This window comes from Ambystoma mexicanum, chromosome 12 (genome assembly GCF_040938575.1).
Source record: "Ambystoma mexicanum isolate Mex_15411 chromosome 12, UKY_AmexF1_1, whole genome shotgun sequence".
NCBI classification, from domain to species: Eukaryota; Metazoa; Chordata; class Amphibia; order Caudata; family Ambystomatidae; genus Ambystoma; species Ambystoma mexicanum.
In genome coordinates this window covers 1054734700-1054753615 of record NC_090936.1, presented here as the reverse complement: position 1 = coordinate 1054753615, position 18916 = coordinate 1054734700, and the positions used below count along the sequence as shown (strand labels likewise).

The 18916-nt window shown below is 44.7% G+C and overlaps 1 protein-coding gene across 4 annotated transcripts in view; it reads right to left on the bottom strand.

The window, feature by feature from the left end:
- The window catches only part of AHCYL2 (adenosylhomocysteinase like 2), a 1110190-nt gene that overhangs the window by 176472 nt on the left and 914802 nt on the right, over nt 1-18916 (bottom strand). For all 4 annotated transcript variants that reach the window (XM_069629580.1, XM_069629582.1, XM_069629581.1 and 1 more), the window contains one exon: nt 10400-10468. In XM_069629580.1, coding sequence (XP_069485681.1) covers nt 10400-10468 — 69 coding nt within the window. The remainder of the gene's footprint in view (nt 1-10399; nt 10469-18916) is intronic.

The window sequence follows — 18916 nt, the reverse complement described above, 5'->3', positions numbered from 1 at the left end:
GGAAATGCAGGGAGGGCAAGGAGCCACAAGGGTAGTCGAAACGCAGAGTGTAGATTACAAGAAGGTGTGTAGATTTGGATAGAGGAGGTTAGATATGGTGGTGCCTTATTGATGGATTTGTGAACCAGGAGAACATTTAAATCTGGCCCCGTTTTGCAACTTCAGCCATCCAGCCTTGTGACAGTACGAGGAAGTATGTGAGAAGTGAGGGAGTTCAAAGAGTCCTGATAGCGGAGTTAATGATCTTGTCGAGAGGACAGAAAGCATAGTTGGAGACCAAAGCGGATGCTGGCATAGTAGTCCAGTTTAGAGAAGATAAGAGTGCTTAAGAGATGCTTGGTGGTGTTAAAAAAAAAAAAGGAGGTGCTCGATTTTCCTAAATTTAGCAGGTTGAGGCAAGCTACTTGTTGCAGTTTTGGACATGAAAGTAGAGACAGTGTGAGGAAAAGTCATAGATGATGCTGAGGTATCTAGCTGAAGAAGAGTATGGGTGAGTGTCAGGTGGGAACTGGATAAGAAGAGAAAGCATTTAGCAGGGAAGGAGCACACCTGTTTTTCATCAGAGTGCAAAATCATAAAATAGTTAATGGCAGAGAGGCAGTAGGACATTTTGATAGAGATCTGAGGTAAGTTCAGGAAAAGAGAAGATTTGGGTGTCGTCCGCGAAGAGTTGGTACGAGAACCCAAAAGGAGGAGATTAGTGCCCCAAGAGCAGAGGTGTAGAGTGTAAAGAGGAGCAGACCCAAGACAGCCTTGTGGAACACCAACAGAGTAGTGAGTTGAGCAGTGTTGTTGCTCCAAGAGACAGAACTTGTGAGGTGCCAGGAAGGATTCAATCTAGGCAACATCTCAATCGACGATGCCAAGAAGAAAGAGTATTAAAGAGATCAGAGTGATCGACACTGTTAAAGGCAGTGGACATGTCAAGGAGAATTAGGATCGAGGATACTTTGAGTGCTTTGCAGGGGCGATTAAGTTGGAGACATTCATGGGAGCAGTCTCCGTGAAATGTGACAAAACCTGCTTGTAGGGGATCTGAAGGGTGTGGATACCCAATAAATTGGTAAGGTTATCATCCGGAGACTAATGGTCAGGTAGCAAGCATTAATCAAGAATTGGAAAAATAGGTCTGATGTTATTTGAAAGTAGGCAAGGGGTGGGTAGATTGACTGGCTGAGTTTGCGTATAATAATTCCATAAAGGATTCCACCGTTGTCCCCTTTCTTTTGCAGTTGTGGTTTCCACCCACATTTTCTTTGAGAACTGGTGAGGGAGGAGTCCACTAATCCTGTGCTGGACAAAAGGTTACAGGCCATGAAACTGGGACTGGAAAAGGCTATTAGCACCTTGCAAGAGAGTAAAGCTTGTTAGAAGAGGTTCACAGACAAGAATCATAAACTTGGTCCAACATATAGTTCTGGATATTTTGTGCGGTTGTCCACGAAATATTTTAGATTAAAGGGAAGGAATAAGTTTAGTCTCAGATTTGTCGGACCATTTGAAATTGAAAAGTCATAAATCCAGTGGCTGTTAGTTTGAAATTACCCTCCAGTTAAAAAGGTTCATGAAACTTTTCATGTCAGTCGACTGAAGTCGTTTGTTAAGGCAACCAGGCTGGGAAGCCCTCCTTCACCTATAGTTTGAAGATGACTAAGTGGAATATGGGGAGAGAGTAATTTTGGACTCTGGAAAAGCTAGAAGAAAGTTTGAATCGATTGAGAGGGTTACTGTCCTCAAGAGCGATCTTGGGTATCTACAACGGATGTTCATGCTCCATAATTTGGAGACACATTTCACATAAGATACCAGACAAAACCAGGGCCTTGGGTCAGAGCTTGGAAGAGAGGGTAGCGTCAGGTTGGCTAGGCTTTGACAATCGCAAAACGTTGGTGAATGCACTACACTGGTTGGACAGAGGCTTATTTCCATGAGAAAAGAATGTAGAAATCATGTCCTAGTTGGTTAGGCCTTAACCCAGCCCTTCCAGAGATCTGATTCTGTCCCAGCTAAACATGGTTGAGGTGAAACAGAGCCGATTGGTTCTGCTCTCTGAACTTAGAATGTAGTTCAGGATTCTAAACTGCCTTTCAATGATACTAGACCTAGTTGTCTTAATTCTCCTGTCCCCCCCCCCTCCTTGCACCTTGAAACACTTGTGTATAGGCACATTATGAATAACCTATCAATCTCAAGCATGAAGGTCCTGTTTCTTTTAAGCTCTTAAACTAAGGGCATAATTCAGGTTGGTGGAGGACAGGAAGAGGCAAGATAGTTGAGACATCTACGAGGAACATTGGAGAACCACGGTGGGGTGCAGCGCTTCATGAATTGTGTAGATTTTGTCGAGCTAATGACTGATCTGTAACCATAAATAGAAGGCTACATTGAGCGTTATGTGAAAGACATTTAGTAACGTTCTAGTAAACTGAAAAGACTTATAGTTAGTTAGTGCGCTGGTTGATGTCAGGAGACTCCCCCTTCATTATAGAACTTGGAATGTTCCGAATGCTGCGCATGAGTACCTTTTTGGCTTGAGAACTACGTTGCTAGACGCTTGCGCTGGGTTTCAATAATTTCAGACCCTGCATGTGCAAGGACAGTGTAGCGGCTGTCAGATAACAAACACTTGGATTCTGTGCAGCTGTTATTAGTCCAGCAGTGTCTCTTCTCTGTGCAACATGCGCAAGCAAGTATTTAAGTGAAGAGTAGTGTCTCTTCGATTACACTGTACTGTTTGATGTTTAAAAATCAAGAAAGTGTGCAGAGTAAAAAAATCCAAGCAGCTAAATTGTGGGCAGTGTGGAACTCTTGAGCTTCGACTCCACTATTCATAGACCTTTCAAGACAATAAACTTGAACCGTTTTAGTTGAATAAATTATAAGTTAGTATAGATTTTGTTGAAAGCAAAAAGGTCCTTAATGATGGTTCTTTCTAGAACAGAGCTGTGCATAAAGGTAAATAGATTTCAGTTTTCACGTTTGTGGAGGTTAAAAAGTGAACAAATAAGGGTTCTTGTCCCAGAGATAAAAGTCAAATTGAAAGGTAATGTTTTGAAACATAAAAGAAAAGAAAAAAGGAAGCTAATCTGGAAGAGTTAAAACACCATTTCATCTGGAACATTCTATGCAAGAACTTGAAGTAAAATTAAGTTTCCTGCCAAACCTTAAAATAATCACTCAGCTAGACGATTAGCGGAACAGGATCTTGCAGGAGTAGTGAGGATGGAGACACATTCAGTGAAAGTTAGCTGTTAGGTTCCTGCCGTTCCTTTTTTAGGAGAGAGATAACCGTGGCAGTTTTTAAAATCAAGGGTAAAATTGAGGAAATTTTCCTTGGGCCTGGCCCCTCTTCTTTCTTCAGGGTGGCCAGTAAGGAAGGCATGGTATCAAACAAGGACAGACAAGTGATCACAGTTCAAGAGTGTTTATTGAACTGCAACGGGTTGAACGCCTATCTAACCCTAAATCGAAGAATGGGAACAAGCTACTACCATCAAATAATTACGCAGTCCTAGTGGAGTCTCAGTCAAAATAAAAGAGCCTATACTAATAAACCTATTGCCAATCCTTACTTCTAAATACAACTGATGTGGGACAACAATGTATGCAAAAAAGAAAGTGTTCAAGAAATGAGACGTCAGGATAGTTGAGCAGTTGGCTTCCCTTTCCCATGTTTTCAGCACAAGACAAGGTGGCACGTGGCTTCTCTGCCATGAGGATATAGTTCAAAGCATAGGTGTCAGGGCCTTCTGCGCCAAAGTCCCTTTCCCAATAAATGAATAGTTACTCACCGTAGGGACTAACGTACTCTTAGTCCATAGTCCCCTTTCCTCCATATGTCCCACCAGACTGATTAGACTAGAGTGACCCTGCAGCAAACACGGACGAGTGCGGTTGAGGAGGCACCGAGAGCAAGAGTGTATCCCCTCCAACTGCCTATACTTGGTGTCCAGGCGCCGGTTGATGGGCTGGGCCGAGTGAGCTTGAGCAACCCCTTCTTGGCCAAGGTGACTACGTCCTCCGGCATCGGGATCCCCGTTTCGGAGGGGGATCTTAGGGTGAGGACTTCTGCCATGACCCCCTCCTCGGCCTGCTCTAGCTCAGGTTGAAGGCCCAAATACTCAGCCGTTCGTGGAAGGCCCTGACTGCTGATGGTGCGTCAGGGTCCTCGTCCTCATCTGTGTCCACCAGAGTGTTTGGAGGGTCCCGAACTGGTGGAGGAGTGCTGGGCACCATGGGCTGCGGAGTGGAAACTCCGGAGACTGGAGCCAGTGGCTGCTGCGGAGGCTGGTGTGAAAACTCCTGCGCTGTGGGAGGCAGGGAAGCCGGAATCGGAGGAGCTGGCTGGGGCAGCGGAGGCTGCACCAGGGCCTGTGGCGCCAGAGCCATAGGAGGAATTACTATAAACGCCGGTGGGATGACCTTGGGAGAATGTCCCTGATGGCATCCCAGAGGATGACCCCCCCATCTGGGGAGTTCGCATCTGCCCTAGGAACCTTTCGAAGAACCTGTCCTCGGAGGCTGTAGAGGTGGCAGGAGAAATTGACAGGGTGGCCACAAGCTGCTGGAGCCGGGGCGCACACTGTCTGGGATGCAGGGGAAACCTGCCCTGCTGATGGATAAACTGTAGGCCACGTACCTGGATGACACCAGTCCCACCTTGTGACTCGTTATACCACCCGCTCTGCCAGAGGGGGTATCAGGCGAGCGGCCATCTTGTCTGGCACGGCGGTCATTTTGAGGAGCTGCGTGCCAAAGTCGTGGTGCCTGGCTCATCGGACCCAGCCCCGTCGAAGACGCTTGGTGTTGAAACATAAGGACTATCCCGCACCTCAGGCCTAGACCTGGAAGGCGTATTGCCCTCGTCTGAACTGCCGGTAGTGCTGCGTGAAGGCGCCCCTTGGACATGATGCCGGTATTAGGGCGTTGCCCCTTGGAAGTAGCTGTCAGCCGGATCAAGTCCATCAGCCCCGGGAGGAGGCATCCAGATACTTTTTAAAACCCCAACAGCCCCGACTGGGGGCTGTTTGGATTCAGTCCTGGCGCCATAGGCGCCAGGCTCAGACTTTACTTACCTTATGCAGACCATGCTGCAAATGAGTCCAAGCCAACATGAGGCCTGGATGGGACTATTTTATTACAGGGACTATTTTTCACTCGGGTGTGGTTCTGGGGAACTTCTTACCTGGGACTACTTTGCAGGCTATTTAAACAACGCCCGAACAGCAGCCCATGCTTCGTGTTATTCTGCATCCAGCAGCGTAACGCTCACCGTGACTGCAAGTCAGCATCCAGTCTTCTGCACGCCCGCCTCGAATACGGAGCTCCTAGACAAAAGGAAAAGAAAGGAGAAGGTTAGATCACGGACATTATTTGATTCCTTACCTGCTTTACCACCGGAGGTATTATCCTTTAATTCGCTGCAGCTTCCTATGCTGCACCTATAAAGGGAGAGAAAACAGCAAGTTAAACTCATGCATCTTTTACCGGACAGTGTTTGGTAATACAGACTCTTACTTGAACGCCATCAGCTGCCTCCAGGCAATATTCTTTTGGACCCAGCTGCAACCTAACGAGGGAATGGAACAAGAGTGAATATCGGACATATTGAACACTTTGAACTTTATAGACCCTGGAGTCAATATTCCTCCGGAACTCCTCCAGTACCTTCAAACCAGTGAAGTAACTGGTATCTACGCGCCCCTGCATGCCATGCAGGATGGAGAGCTCATCATTTAAAAACATAAGGTGAGGTTACCAAGAGGGGATATCGGAAGTGATTAGTGGGGAGAACGGGAACAGTTGGGGGGCCATCACTAAAGTCCACGGGTGGCTAAATCCCTTTCTCCACTTGCAGGAGAATACTTCTACGAGTCCAGCAGACAAGATTAGGTGGGCAGGTCCAGACTGTCATCTCTGCACTACGCATCACGTTGGTGGAGACCGCAGCTGTCCGGGTCCGATCAACGCCCGTGGGAACCAGGTGAGCGTAACAGTAACCTGGTAAAAGAACCTTGCGGTCCCTCAGCACAGACACCGGAAGGATCTGGAGACCACCCCCCCTCGCCAGTGAGGCCGGTAGCTGGACTAGCCTCGGTATGTGAGCCGGTGCTAGAACCCAAAGGGTTCCTCCCGGTCGGGGGATTCCTTGAGAAGGAGACGCCCTTACAGGGTGCGATGGTGACTAGAGGCCGTTCCTTCAGCCTCGAGCAATGTTTGACGAAGTCCTATAGGTCCTCTGGAGGCGAGTTCTGGAAGAGCTCCCTCCACCTAGCTGGCCTGTTCTTCAGTGCCCACGGAGTCAGTGCGTCGCACGCAGAATAACCTTCCCAGCCGTGGTCAGGGCCAAGGCATCGGAGGTAAAGGACATGGGGGTCAGATGTAGGGAGAGCCCCTTGCATGCTTGACACCTGTTGAAGCCCGCTGAAGTCGACATGCGCCGAGGAGCATGGCGTCGGAGGGCCAAGTACCGAATTGAAAAGAAAAAGACAAAGATAGAATATTCGGGGAAGAGCATGTGGCATTACATGGCCGAAACCAAAACCAGGAGCGATGGTGAATTCGGCCCCTTCCCGTCGACGTGGAAAAGGGGACTGAGGAGTGGCGCCGGTGGGGGCAGTCAGGTGAGCACATGCTCCCAAGGCTGCGCCCCCGCGTTCCTCTAAATTTAAAGGGTAAGAAGATTTTTCTGGGGAAAGGGTTCTGTCTCTTGTCCGGAGTGACGCCCATAGAGTATGGAGGAAAGGGTACGGGATTTAAGAGTATGTGCTGGGCTGTAAGAAACAAACAACCCAACAAGAGGAGGCAATAAAGAACTACCACGCCAAAGAGAAGCACAATGGATACATTCTATGACCACATGTGTCTCTGGTCTGAATCAGGACAATGAGCTACACAATTTTCTATAAATGTCAAAACACTCATTTGTTTTTCACTACAGTAATATAGTAACTGGCATCATTCTCTATGAACATTCTTTACAAAACACGTTTTCTTTATTTGGGCAACTGGAATTGTCATTGTCCCATCTGATAGTAACCAGAAGCTTTTTGAATCTTTTTCTAGAAGGATGCCATTTCAGACCCACGTGTCAGGATCTCTTAAATTCAACCCCAACAATATTATTTTCAACTTCTCTCTGCCATCTTTTTGTTCGAATTGGCACCATTCTACAATGGCCGATAACCGTACACCACTAGTGCACCATTAGCACATCCGATACCAATCAGAGCTGCTGTTTAATTATTTCACACAGCCATTCCAGACGTATAGTTGTAAGGATCTTACAAATTGAATGCCCGTAACATTACTTTCAATATCTCTCTGCCACTTTTCCACTCGAATTGGCACCATTCCATACTGGCAGTCAACCGTGCATCATGTGTGACGTCATCAGGCATGCAGCATATACGTGATAACGTCAGACGCGGCAATAGATATCCGCCGGCCATTCTAGAATGCTGCATCCACCAGGATTGACGTTCGTTTTTCATGAAGCACGCTGGAAAATGTAATCTAGTCCATAAGCCACTACTCAGTTATGATAATTTGAGATACCATTTTCTTGCATTTTGGACCGTTGTGAATCTCTCCATACTTAAATTTGACTACTCGGTACCATCTGTACTTGATTTAGGAAACACCATCTTACAAGGAGGATCGTAACCACTAGCAACATCTATCTTTTCAAGAACTCCTTTGGGTGAGTTTGGCAAACGTATTTTTTTTTGATAATCATCATTAAATATGAAAACGTTGATTACATTCCATACCCCTGTATGAGTCGAACGCAGGCATTATTGTATACTTTTTAACAGGCACAATGAAAATGTAAATCACCACAACTTTATGTAACACAAACCCTCCTGATGAGCCACTCAATGGGAGTCGTGAAACACAGAGGGGAAGAGGTTTCCATTAAAGAAGACCTAAGAGGACAAGAAGTAATTAAATGAAGAAAACCCAAACTCAAACTTATTGTTATCACAGACCACACCACAGACATTTGGAGAAAAGCAACTTTGAATGAAGTAAATTCAGACAACCCTACGGACATTTGGAAACCTACATGGTCAACCTGTAAATGTACAATACATTTGCAAGTAATAAAGCATACTAGCAGAGGTTTTTCTTCAACACATTAGCCACACAACCCACAGACGTATGTGCGCTGGCGCAGGATTTCAGCCCAACATTTTTTCAAACCTTAACGAAGCATACACGTCGTTAAACATGTGTTTGAAGCGCAGGGGAGTGCAGTGAAGGCATGAATAATGAATTTAATAAGCACGGAAAGCGCGGTTATGTGAATTAATGTAAATACATTAAGAGCAGGATCCAGACTTTGCAACAGCAAGCTAGAGGATTCCTGCTTCAAGATTTTATATTTTCCTGAAAATGTTCATCAACAACTTCAAAAACTGGAGACTTTTGAGGAAAAAGATCGGAATATTAAGCCTTTTTGCAGGTTGAGGCGGCAACCAGGTATGCAATGATATAGGATATGGAGAGAGTAGTGGTTTATGTAAATACAGAGATTTATGATACACTAATATATATTTTTTTTAATTATAGATCCCCAAGAGATAATCAAGAATATTGAAAAACCTGTAAACGGAGATGTGGCAGTGTGTTATTTTGTCCACTTCCTCTTGGCCCCCCGGAGGTGTCTAATCTGTTGCTAGGCATTTTACAAGGTGCATATACGACAGCTTTTAAGGGGTAAGTGGGGTTCCTAAATCTCTGCAGGACAGGTAACCTGGGTCCTTCATAACTTTGTGGCCCCCTCCCACGTTACAGTTTGACCTCTACCCACCTAGGACATAACTTCAAGATCCCCTCCAAAGGTACTGTTAGGAAGATTTTGTTTTTATAACCATCCCTCCATAGATTTCTACGGGACACCCTTTCATTGTGCTTGTTCCGATACCCTGTTCTGACTTTTTGGAAACAAGTAAAGCCTTCTGGTTTGGTGCACTTGCCCGTTTTGATCATGTGAGAAAACTCGTTCGACCCGGAGACTTTGTAATGATTTCTTGTAATTTCACAATTGCAAACATTACTTTACTTGTAAGTGCAGTCAGGACACTGACAGCATATATAATGGCTTTTTGTTCAACTGGAAGCTGTGTTGGACCGATTCCAAAGTACTGTGGCCAACCGAAACAAAATCACATGAAACAAAGTATCTCTTGTGTTTGGATGTCTGGACGACCCATGCGGTAGGAACAAAGATTGAAAAACGAGCCTGCAACCAAGTGCGGAACCTTCCTAAGTGGTATTCAGAGAATTCAGTGCCAGGAGGGTAAGTATACACACCTATTACTTTCTACCCATAGGAGAAACTAGCGCATAAAGTCCTGACTAACTCACTGGCCTGACCATTGGTGGTGGGACCCGAGTTAAGGATCCGACCCTAGGCCTATCCTAGTGTGTTAGGATTGAGTGGAGGACTCATCTGAACTTTATTTAAGTTGTGGAACTCTAATCACAATCACTGGCACTGAAGTATATGCTTTGGAACTGGTGGATTTTGGGCACATTACCTCAAACCATCTTAGGGTTGGACCTTCAACCAGCTTAGGGTTGGACCTTCAACCAGCTTAGGGTTGGACTAAAGAATCCGGGACACTGCGTTGTGTTGATTCTAAAGAGTAATGTCAATTTATATGCATATTAACTACTTACCTGTGTTGCACTGGTCAGTGTGTCAAATGCCAATCCAACTCTCCTATGGGTGAATGTATACATCTGTTTTAGAAGGGTTTTGGCGTGACAATATTTGCCTATGATTTTTATCTGCTTAGTGTGTAAACTAAAGGCATAATAAATAATTGTATTTTTATATACTTACCTGTCTTACTGGAATTACTGGTGTTGCCCTGTCTGGAATCACTGAAGCCCTAGGCCACTCTCGCACCCTTACTTAGACTAAGACTTGCTGCTCTGCTACCGCCCCTCCATCGGGTTTGGCTAACCTCTCAGTGTCTTCACTGTTCACCATAAATCCTCCAGCCAGGGCTGATTTTGGAAATCCATCTCAACAGATACCTGGGTTTCTCTTCCTCCAAGGGAACATCCATGCATCCATATGAACTATGTTCTAGTGAACTAGAACAATGCTTAGAAACTATCGACATGAATTGGACAGCAAAGGTCGATGGTCATTACACTATTTGTAGCATACTGCTCACAAACAAGTAAAATACAACGCAACACAATGTTGACAGATATGCTGAATAAAGTGTGTTTATATTTACATAGCTGAACTGTTTTGCATTTGTAATGTACTGTGAATGTTAATGAAGGTCTAGCAACATCAAAGGAACAGGTGTTAATGGCAAGTACTTGACAAAAATGGAACGTTCCTAGCAAAGGAAATTACCGACTGCAGACTCACCTGGGTAGTAGCTGTGATGGACAATACAAACGTGGGAACAGTGGAGCAACTCAAGTTCAGCAAGCGACCCTAACAAATGAAGGCGACAGTTAATGTGAATAAAAATAGGCATGTCAAGTCAGAGGACACTGTAATCTTTCGACCCACACTAGTTTTGTTTGCATGGAGAATAAAAGGTGCTGCACCTTTAGTCAAATAGGCAGGTCGAAGTTAAGATTGGGAGAGTTGTATTTATCATTGTGAACTAGTTCAGAAAGATCTTTATACAATCAATCCTAAAATCTCAAATTACTAGACAAACATAATATCACGAGATCTCAATACACAATCCTCATATCATAAAACCACATAATCACAAAAAAACATCACAGTAACGCTATCACAGAATCACGAGATGCACATCACTAAATTATTCATTTAAAAAAAAGACTGCAATCGTCACATCATTTGTATTCAATATAGGGAACGTCCAACTTCAAGTATATAAAAATAGAATTCCAAACATAAAAATATTCAATTCATACTCTACATTCTAAGCTAACAAATTCATATTTAAAACGTTGCATAGAGCATAGTGGGCTTTACAGTGCTTTACTTCTTGGGCATCTTCATAGAATCTAATACTGCCATGCTTGGTTAAGTAAAACGTGCAAACCTTTGTTTTGTGAATTTAGGCAATACCACCAGAAGGCTGGCTCACAGAAACATAATGGCTTACGAAGCAGTCCAAAGGCACACAATCATTTTGATTTGCATTCAGTTATCACATGTCTGATTGTTTCCAACGTACACGTGACAATACCTGCCTTCATCTGGTATACCAAGCTCAGGGACCACGACAGTCAATACCGGCAATCTGTTTCCACGCAAGAACATGAAGCTCAATGACTTAGAGGGTGACAATATTAGATAGCTCTGAGGGGGTTTTAAATGTTTCCACGACTCCCTCAATATCTCTGCAACACTTCAACTTTGCAATATACGAGTAGTTATTTGCCCAATCCCAGTCATTTTTTTACGAATGATTTTTCAGCACGATGATATTCATTTTGCCAATCAATCTTAAATTGAATGTCATCGAATGTTTTTGTGGCCAATTCACTATATTTATAAATTTCATTAGATGGTGTATCCAATAGTTCTAGCAATGGGCAAACTGGTCTTGTTCTTGATTTACTATACATTAGTCATCTCTTAATAGCGATAGTTGGTAGTGATATTAACCCGAATTCCAGTCTCAATATTTCAAGTGAGACAGAGGGCCCAACTGCCAGTATCTTCCTCAAGAATTTTCCTTCGATTGTCTTTCGCCAAGTCAGATCTTTCATAGCCAAGGCCTCAAGTCCGTATAAAATCATGGGGCAAAAGCTCTGTTTATACAAAAGCAGTGCGCTCACAAGACAAACCGGCCGCACCGCCTGCAAACCTGACTAGCATGGAGGTGAGTATCATTGTGTTGCTACGCTTAGTAGTAATGAGTTCACCATAATCTCCCTTCAATGTTATTTCGACCCTCAGATATTCATAACTACTCACATTCTGCGTTATTCCCAGCAATTTCCAATTTAAGTTTATTGACTTTTCTGTTATTAAAGAGCATCTTAGTTTTCTCTAGGTTGATGACCAACCCGTTTTTTGCGTTCAACAGTTCTATCATTTACATTTTTATATCAGCAAACGCACAAAGATTATCAGGTTATCTGCATATTTAACACTATTTATTCATGGAAGAGTAGGTGTGCCTGATAAACATCTATATCAAAACATAATCGCGGGCAGCAGCTGAGTGACCTCAGTGAAATGATCCAAGTATTTATGATGAAGTTCCAAGAGGCTAGAGCACTGGGTTAACAAATGTGGAGTAGTTTCAAGGACACTGTCACTTTCACAAACTCAGCAGTTTCGCTGTTGCTGGGGAATACCCTGTCTCAGACAAATTACTAGTAGGCGTTAGGTAAGCTTTTCATAGCAATGATCAATCTTCCTGACCTGGGTCAACCCCAGAACCTTTTGCTTTTACTGGGGGTTTATTTTTCCTTATATCCGAGTGGGAACCTTCTTCCACACCCACAAAATCTTTTACTCTTTTTATGGGTGTCATTTTTAAGACTCCAATTCTTTTAAAAGTTATCCTCTTTGACAACGTTTTGGCAATAAGTGCCTATTGTTGCTGGGTTACCCTAGGGGCTCCCCTTTTAATTTTCTCTTGCTAACCTTGTGAGATCTACAGTTCCCCAGGGTAGTGTGATATACCGGAGGCGTTTCCCACGTTATTCCCAGGGATCATTTCAGGTGGCCGGGGGGCCATTGCTCTTGAATCCCAACACTGGGGGTGGATGAGTGGGGGGAGGATCGCCTGGGCAGGGGGTCCTTGGAAACTGGGAGAGGAGCACCCTTGGGCGAGACGCAGTATCCCATGTTTTCTGATGCACCCCAACCCAATATCCCAGCAGTCTTTATGGGATGTTGCCACCAAAATCCCATGCCCCTCCCCAGCACTTTCCATTATGTAAAAGATAGAAAACAAAACAGGGGAACTCAACATTACCTCCAAAACGAATATTGCCTCTCCACAAAACTACAGATCCCATAATCCCCTTTTAGAATATGAAAGGTTTAGAATATCAAAGGGGATGTAAAGTAACATTCAAGGGATATCTTAAATCTCAATCCCATTCACCTACTGAAATCCATAAGGACTAGGACGAGGAAGAGGCAAATTGGAATCACTGGGCAATGGATTCCTAGGTGCAGTCTCCATGTTGTCCCGATAATGAGGTCAGGCAGAGTCAGGGAGGGGCAACTATTCACACCCGACTCCAATTAACTCTAGCTGGGAGTATAAAAGCAGCAGGCAGGAACAGCATTGTGAGCGAGTCTGGGATGTTGGAAGCTACCGGCGAGCAGTAGAGAGCCCTAGTGAGCTGGAGAGACCCTGGGAGACCTGGAGGAGAAACCCGCCCAAAATACTGGCCCTGCTACCAGAGAGGAGATTGCAGTGTGGAGGAGGACACTGTCCCTCCAGAAGGCAAGACCAGGAACAGCTGGGGTTGCCTGGCGGTACCAACAGTTAAACTTCTCCCCTGGGCCAAGCGGGCAAACCAAGGTCTCTGAGGGGAACAGGGAGGGACCCTGACCTACAACATCCCCTTTTAGCTACTGCATCTCCCAATGACGATGCCATTTCGGGGAGCAATGAAGTGGGAGCAAAACCAGCTCGCAGTGCATTCTGGGACTAGAAGTCCCAACACCTTTTTTTGGGTTAAAATTGTGACTTTTGCAAGCAGGGTTCAAGCCCGGAAGAGGGAGGCCTTTGTGAATCGAAAAGGGGTCCGAGCCCGACAGAGGGTTAACCTTGAGGAACTTCAGGAAGGTTCTGCGCCTGACAGAGGGAGAGACAGAGGTGAAGAAAAGACGCAAATAAAACCTTAGTCCGGTGCCACTTGGGTGCTCGTGTGAAAGACTTGGGCATATCCCCTTTGTTTTGCGTAGAAACTACAAGAACCAGAAGGCCGTGCAAGGGCCACAAGAAGAATGGCAAAGTGGTCCTACAGAGGTTTAGCAAAATCCGCTGTACAGTCGAAAGTCTTTGACCGGCAAGTAATTGAAAGCTAAAGAAAACAAATCCTGCATGGTGAGAGAGAAGATAAAGAGAACCCGACGGAGGGATGCCGATAAAAAGGGGCAGAGTTTGATGCCTCAACATTTGTGCTGACAAGAGTGAACCCAAGAAAAGGAAGCTCACTGTGAACTGTATAAAAAGACATAAGAATCGTGAATTTAATGGGGAATATTGGTTACAAAACTATCCTGGAATACAAGCCAGAGTGAACCCGGCGAAAGGAGGTTAACAACCAAGACGGGTCTAGCCCCGAAGAGGGGGACTAAGGGGTGACAAAGTACCACTCCAAGTGTAATCGAGAAAGGACTTTTTGTTGCACCAGTGTTCGAGATTTGTGAGGGGTCTGTGCCAGGAAGAGGGGGACACAGGTGAAGTCATCACCCAACGTACATTTGGAACAGAACTTTTTGTCAAGTGGCAACGAAGATGGTGGCTTAGGTGGGAAGCTCCCTCGAACAGAGATAATTAGCTAAACATGGGCACTTGTTCTTAACTTTCGAAGCTTCAAAACAATTTTGGTGTTTCAAATAGCTGCAGGTTTCTACTTTAGCAACCTTACCGAGTTTCTGCAATCAAATAATACTCTTACCGTAATAATGGTAACTCTGCATATGAGGTAACGCAACACCCACGTCTCCTCAGGTGTGCTATCTCATATTCCAGGATTCTGTTGGATTGCCCGCCAAGGTAGAGAACAGAAGTATTTTGCTGACATCTAGCCTTACTCCAACATTGCTTGCAGCAATTCAACCTTGATTCCGGTAAGAGCCACAACTGGGCCCCCGAGGTGAATCTATCCATACTTTTGGCATGTTACATACGTGACGGCCCCTCAGTCTTCAGAGCCACAGCGTTACTATAAAAGCTTAATTTGTCCTCACGGACCCTGCTATTGCGTTTTGAGCCGGCTGCCATCGCATTTATCCGCCTCTGGTGCCCCTTTTCCTCAAGCAGCTGTTTTTGCCTCACGTCACTCGGCCCAAAGGTCACGATACTTGCTGGCTTCAACTGAATATCGGTGGCCTGCTCGATACTGACTCAGTGACCAAATACAATATTACACTCTATTTTGTTAATGTTAAAAGGTAATTGTACCACGCACCGTCACCAACGGAATTGGTCGTCCGGTTTTGTGGCGGATCTGCAAACAAAAAAGGAGGGGTGGCGGTTATTAGGGTGAAGTGGGAGTTGGAAAGTGACAACGGTAATGTACTGTGGCAGCTTCAGTTTGGTTTTCACCGTGCGCTGAGCTTGGGTGTACTTATCGGATCGATGTGGGTGCTCATGTGCTGTAGGTGCGAGTTATAAATGTGTTTGTTGTTGCGGTGAGGTGAAGTACGTGCGGTTGTCTGTAGAGAGAAGTGGTTGTGCGTGTTTTGTGTGTGATGCATGCAGACAGTTACATTTTTGGGTTAGTGGGTTTTTTTGCATCAATCTTTGCATTTCTTTGTTCCAGGTCTCAGATTGTCCTATGGAGTTCGTATTGTAGTTTGTCTAGTTGTTAGGTGTGATGGGGTCAGAGGTTTGTGTACCAGGTTGAGTCAAGCATTGTCCCCGGCTCTGGTATTGGTGCTTTATATTTTACATTCATCAGCTTCCTTCCTACCCATTTCCCTGTCGGTGATCTATAGCTTCCTATGTTTGCTCTGTCGACCGAACATGTGTTGAAATGTCATTCCTACCCCCCCCCCCTCCTAATCTCTCCATATTCATGCCTTAGAGAGATCTTAACTATGTTTCATTTTGGTATAGTGATATTCCTCCCCCCCCTCAGAATATGGGAGTTACCTACAGGAGATCAAGAGGATCAGTTACCTCTAAAAGTATTGTTTCGGCTGAGCAAGTGCCGCCATAGGCGTTCCTTGTAGTTATGGGGTGAAGAGCCAGGTTTTGAGTAGTTTTGTAAATAGGAGGTGATCTCTCGTGTTACGCATGTTTTCTGGTAGCTCGTTCCAGGTTTTTGGTGCAAGGTGTTCTTTTGTTGTATGGTTTTGGTTCCAAACTGATGTCGCTGCTAGATCTGAACGGTCTTGTTGGGTGGTAGACATTTATTTTCTCTCTTCGGCACTCTGCTCTTTGGCCGTGGATTGCTCTGTGCGTTATTCACATTGATTTGAACTGTATTTGCGGTTTTATTGGTAGCCAGTGTAGTTGTCTCAGGGCTGGTGCGAGGTTTTCTCTTCGTGGTAGTTTGAGCAGTATCTTGTATTTTGCAGACTAATGTGTCATCAGCATATTTGTAGCATGTGAGGCCCTGTCTCTTAATGACCTTGATTAGTTGAGCCAGGTAAATGTTGAATAACAGGGAGAAGGATGAGCCTTCTGGTACTCCACAGGTTGTTACTCTTGAAGTGGATTGGAAAGGTTTGATCCATATGGTTTGTTTTGTTTGCTAGGAAGGATTTAATCCATAATAAGGCTAGGTTGGTGATTCCAATTTCTTCCCATCGCCTGATGATGGTGTTGTGGTTAACTGTGTCGAATGCTGCTCAGAGATCGAGAAGTATCAGCAATGCTTTTGTCCGAGTCTGCATTCGCCTTAAGATCATCTAAGATTGAGAGACGTGCTGTTTCCGTTTCTCTCATTGGTCTGAAACCTACCTGTGCCTGGTCCAATAGATTTTTTTTTTATGAATTCTTGGGTTATACTATGCATGTATGTTTCGAGTAGTTTTGCTCTATACGGGATGTTGGAGATAGGTCTAATTGTAGAGGTCCTCCACGTTTCCTGCTGTGTCCATGAGGAGCAGCTTGATGTATGCCGATTTGAAGGATTGTGGCATTTTCCCTGTTGAGATTGAATGGTTGAAGAGGTTTCTGTAGTAATCCATGGGTGTTCCTTGTATGAGGATTGATTTGTATATGTCTGGGGGGCATGGATCCATGGGGGATCCTGTTTTGTTGCTTTTATTTACAAGTTTGACAAATGTCTCTGCTGATATTTCAGGTGTTCCTCGTATGGGTGGGTGGGTTGCATACTGGGGGTCGCATGGGCTGTTTTGTAAGGTCTGTTGGATGGAGATTTTGTTTTTGAAGTGGTCTGTGAGGTTGTTGCATAGTCTCTTCGATGGTATTGGAGCGTTGTTGCAGCCAGAGGGATTTTCTATTTAGTTTATGATTTTAAACCGTTCTTTTTGGGTGTTGGTGCTTTGATGATTCTGTTGTCGAAGTATTTCCTTTTGGGTTTTTGGAATTTTTTTTATAGGAGCAGATTTGTTGTTGGAATTGGAATTTCTATGCACGGTCGTTTTCAATTCTACTTCAAGTTTTCGGTTTTTCCTTTTCATGGCACTGAGTAGTGGGGTAAACCATTTTGCTTTTGCTCTTTTGCATGATGGGGTAAAAGGTTTTTCTTTGGCAATCTCATCTATAGTTGTTGTGATCCAGTTGTGAAGTAGTTCTGTTTTTTTGTCCAGGTCAGCTTTGTCCATAGTTGTTGCTTGCGGTTTGTTCATTTGTAGTAGTTCAGTTAGGTTGCAATTTTTGATGATCCTCCAGTTTCTTTTCATGATAGTCGGCAGTTTGTCCTGTTACTTGATTATTGTTGTGGCCAGCGTGATCACAAAAAGGGATGATTAGGTGGTCACTCCGGAGGATCTGAATTGGTGGTGCCGTGGTAATGAGATTTTTGTTGGCGAAGTTTGCGTCTAGTGTATGTCCCACCGTGTGGGTTGCTCGTTTGACTAGTTGATGTAATTTCATTGTTTCCATTTGTTTGGCTAATGATTTTTGTGTGGTGGTTGTTTCGTCATCGAACCAGATATTGAAGTCACTGAGGATAATCGGGTGTTCCTGCTCGATGGCTAGGTTGGTGATTGCTTCTGTGAAGGCGTCTAGGAAGGTTGCATCATAGGTCAGTGGTCTGTATACCAGTATGAATTTGAGGTTTGTTTTGGTGTTTGTTGATAGGCAAAGGATTAGAGATCCACAGTTTGACGTTTAGAGGGTCTCCCGGTTTAATTTCCTAGTGTTCCTAGTGGGCTATTATCCAGTCACCCACCTCTTTGTTTTTCCCGTTTGCCTGGGCGCACTTGAAGTTTTCAGAAAGGCCTTTGTTGAATGTAATTTTGTAGTCATCTAGCCAGGTTTCCGTTATAAATAGGATGTCGATACCTCCGTCGCACAAGAGGTTGCAGATTCTGATGGCGTGTGGCCATAGACCTAGGGTTGATTAGGTTGCAATGGATTTCGGTGTGCTTAGATTTGTTTAAGGATCCATGTTTTGACATTTTTGTGTTCCATTTTGGTGTTTGTGATGTTGTACCCAGTTGGTTGGAGATCGATGGAGGTTGCTTCATCGTTGAGTATGTCTGTTCGATAACTGGGTTGCTGTATTCTTCGGCTTCATCTGTCTTGTTTTGATTCAGTGCTCGGCATTGCACTTGTGTTCTTGTGATACATGGAGTGAAGGTGTTGGTATCCTGCAATTTCTTTCCTTAGATGCTCTTCCATTTTGGGACTCCAGATGGTTATTTTGTGTGGGCATCAGGCCCGGCTCCAGCCAGCCCCCCGCCAACCCCAAGGCCAGCCCCTGGCTCCCACCCCCAGAAAGGAGGCCATTCCAGTGGTGCTAAACACCATTGCAACCCAAGGGAGCAGGATATTTGGGGTTGGATTTCACTCTAAGCATGCAGCAGCAACCTCTGAGACATCATTCTGAGACGTTGAACTGCAGGAGGCCTTGCCAGGATTTGTTTGCGTGCCCAAGACAATGATTTAGGCCCTGCAACCATGAAACGACCAGGAAGGGAGTAGTTTCTTACCTGTAACTCCATTTCTCCAGCGTTGGTATCTTTCATGGATTCACATGCTTAGAATATTCGCCGTCAGGCTGGGAACCCTCAGTATATTTATTAAGACGTTTTCCATAGGAAATTTTTTGACACTTGTGTGTC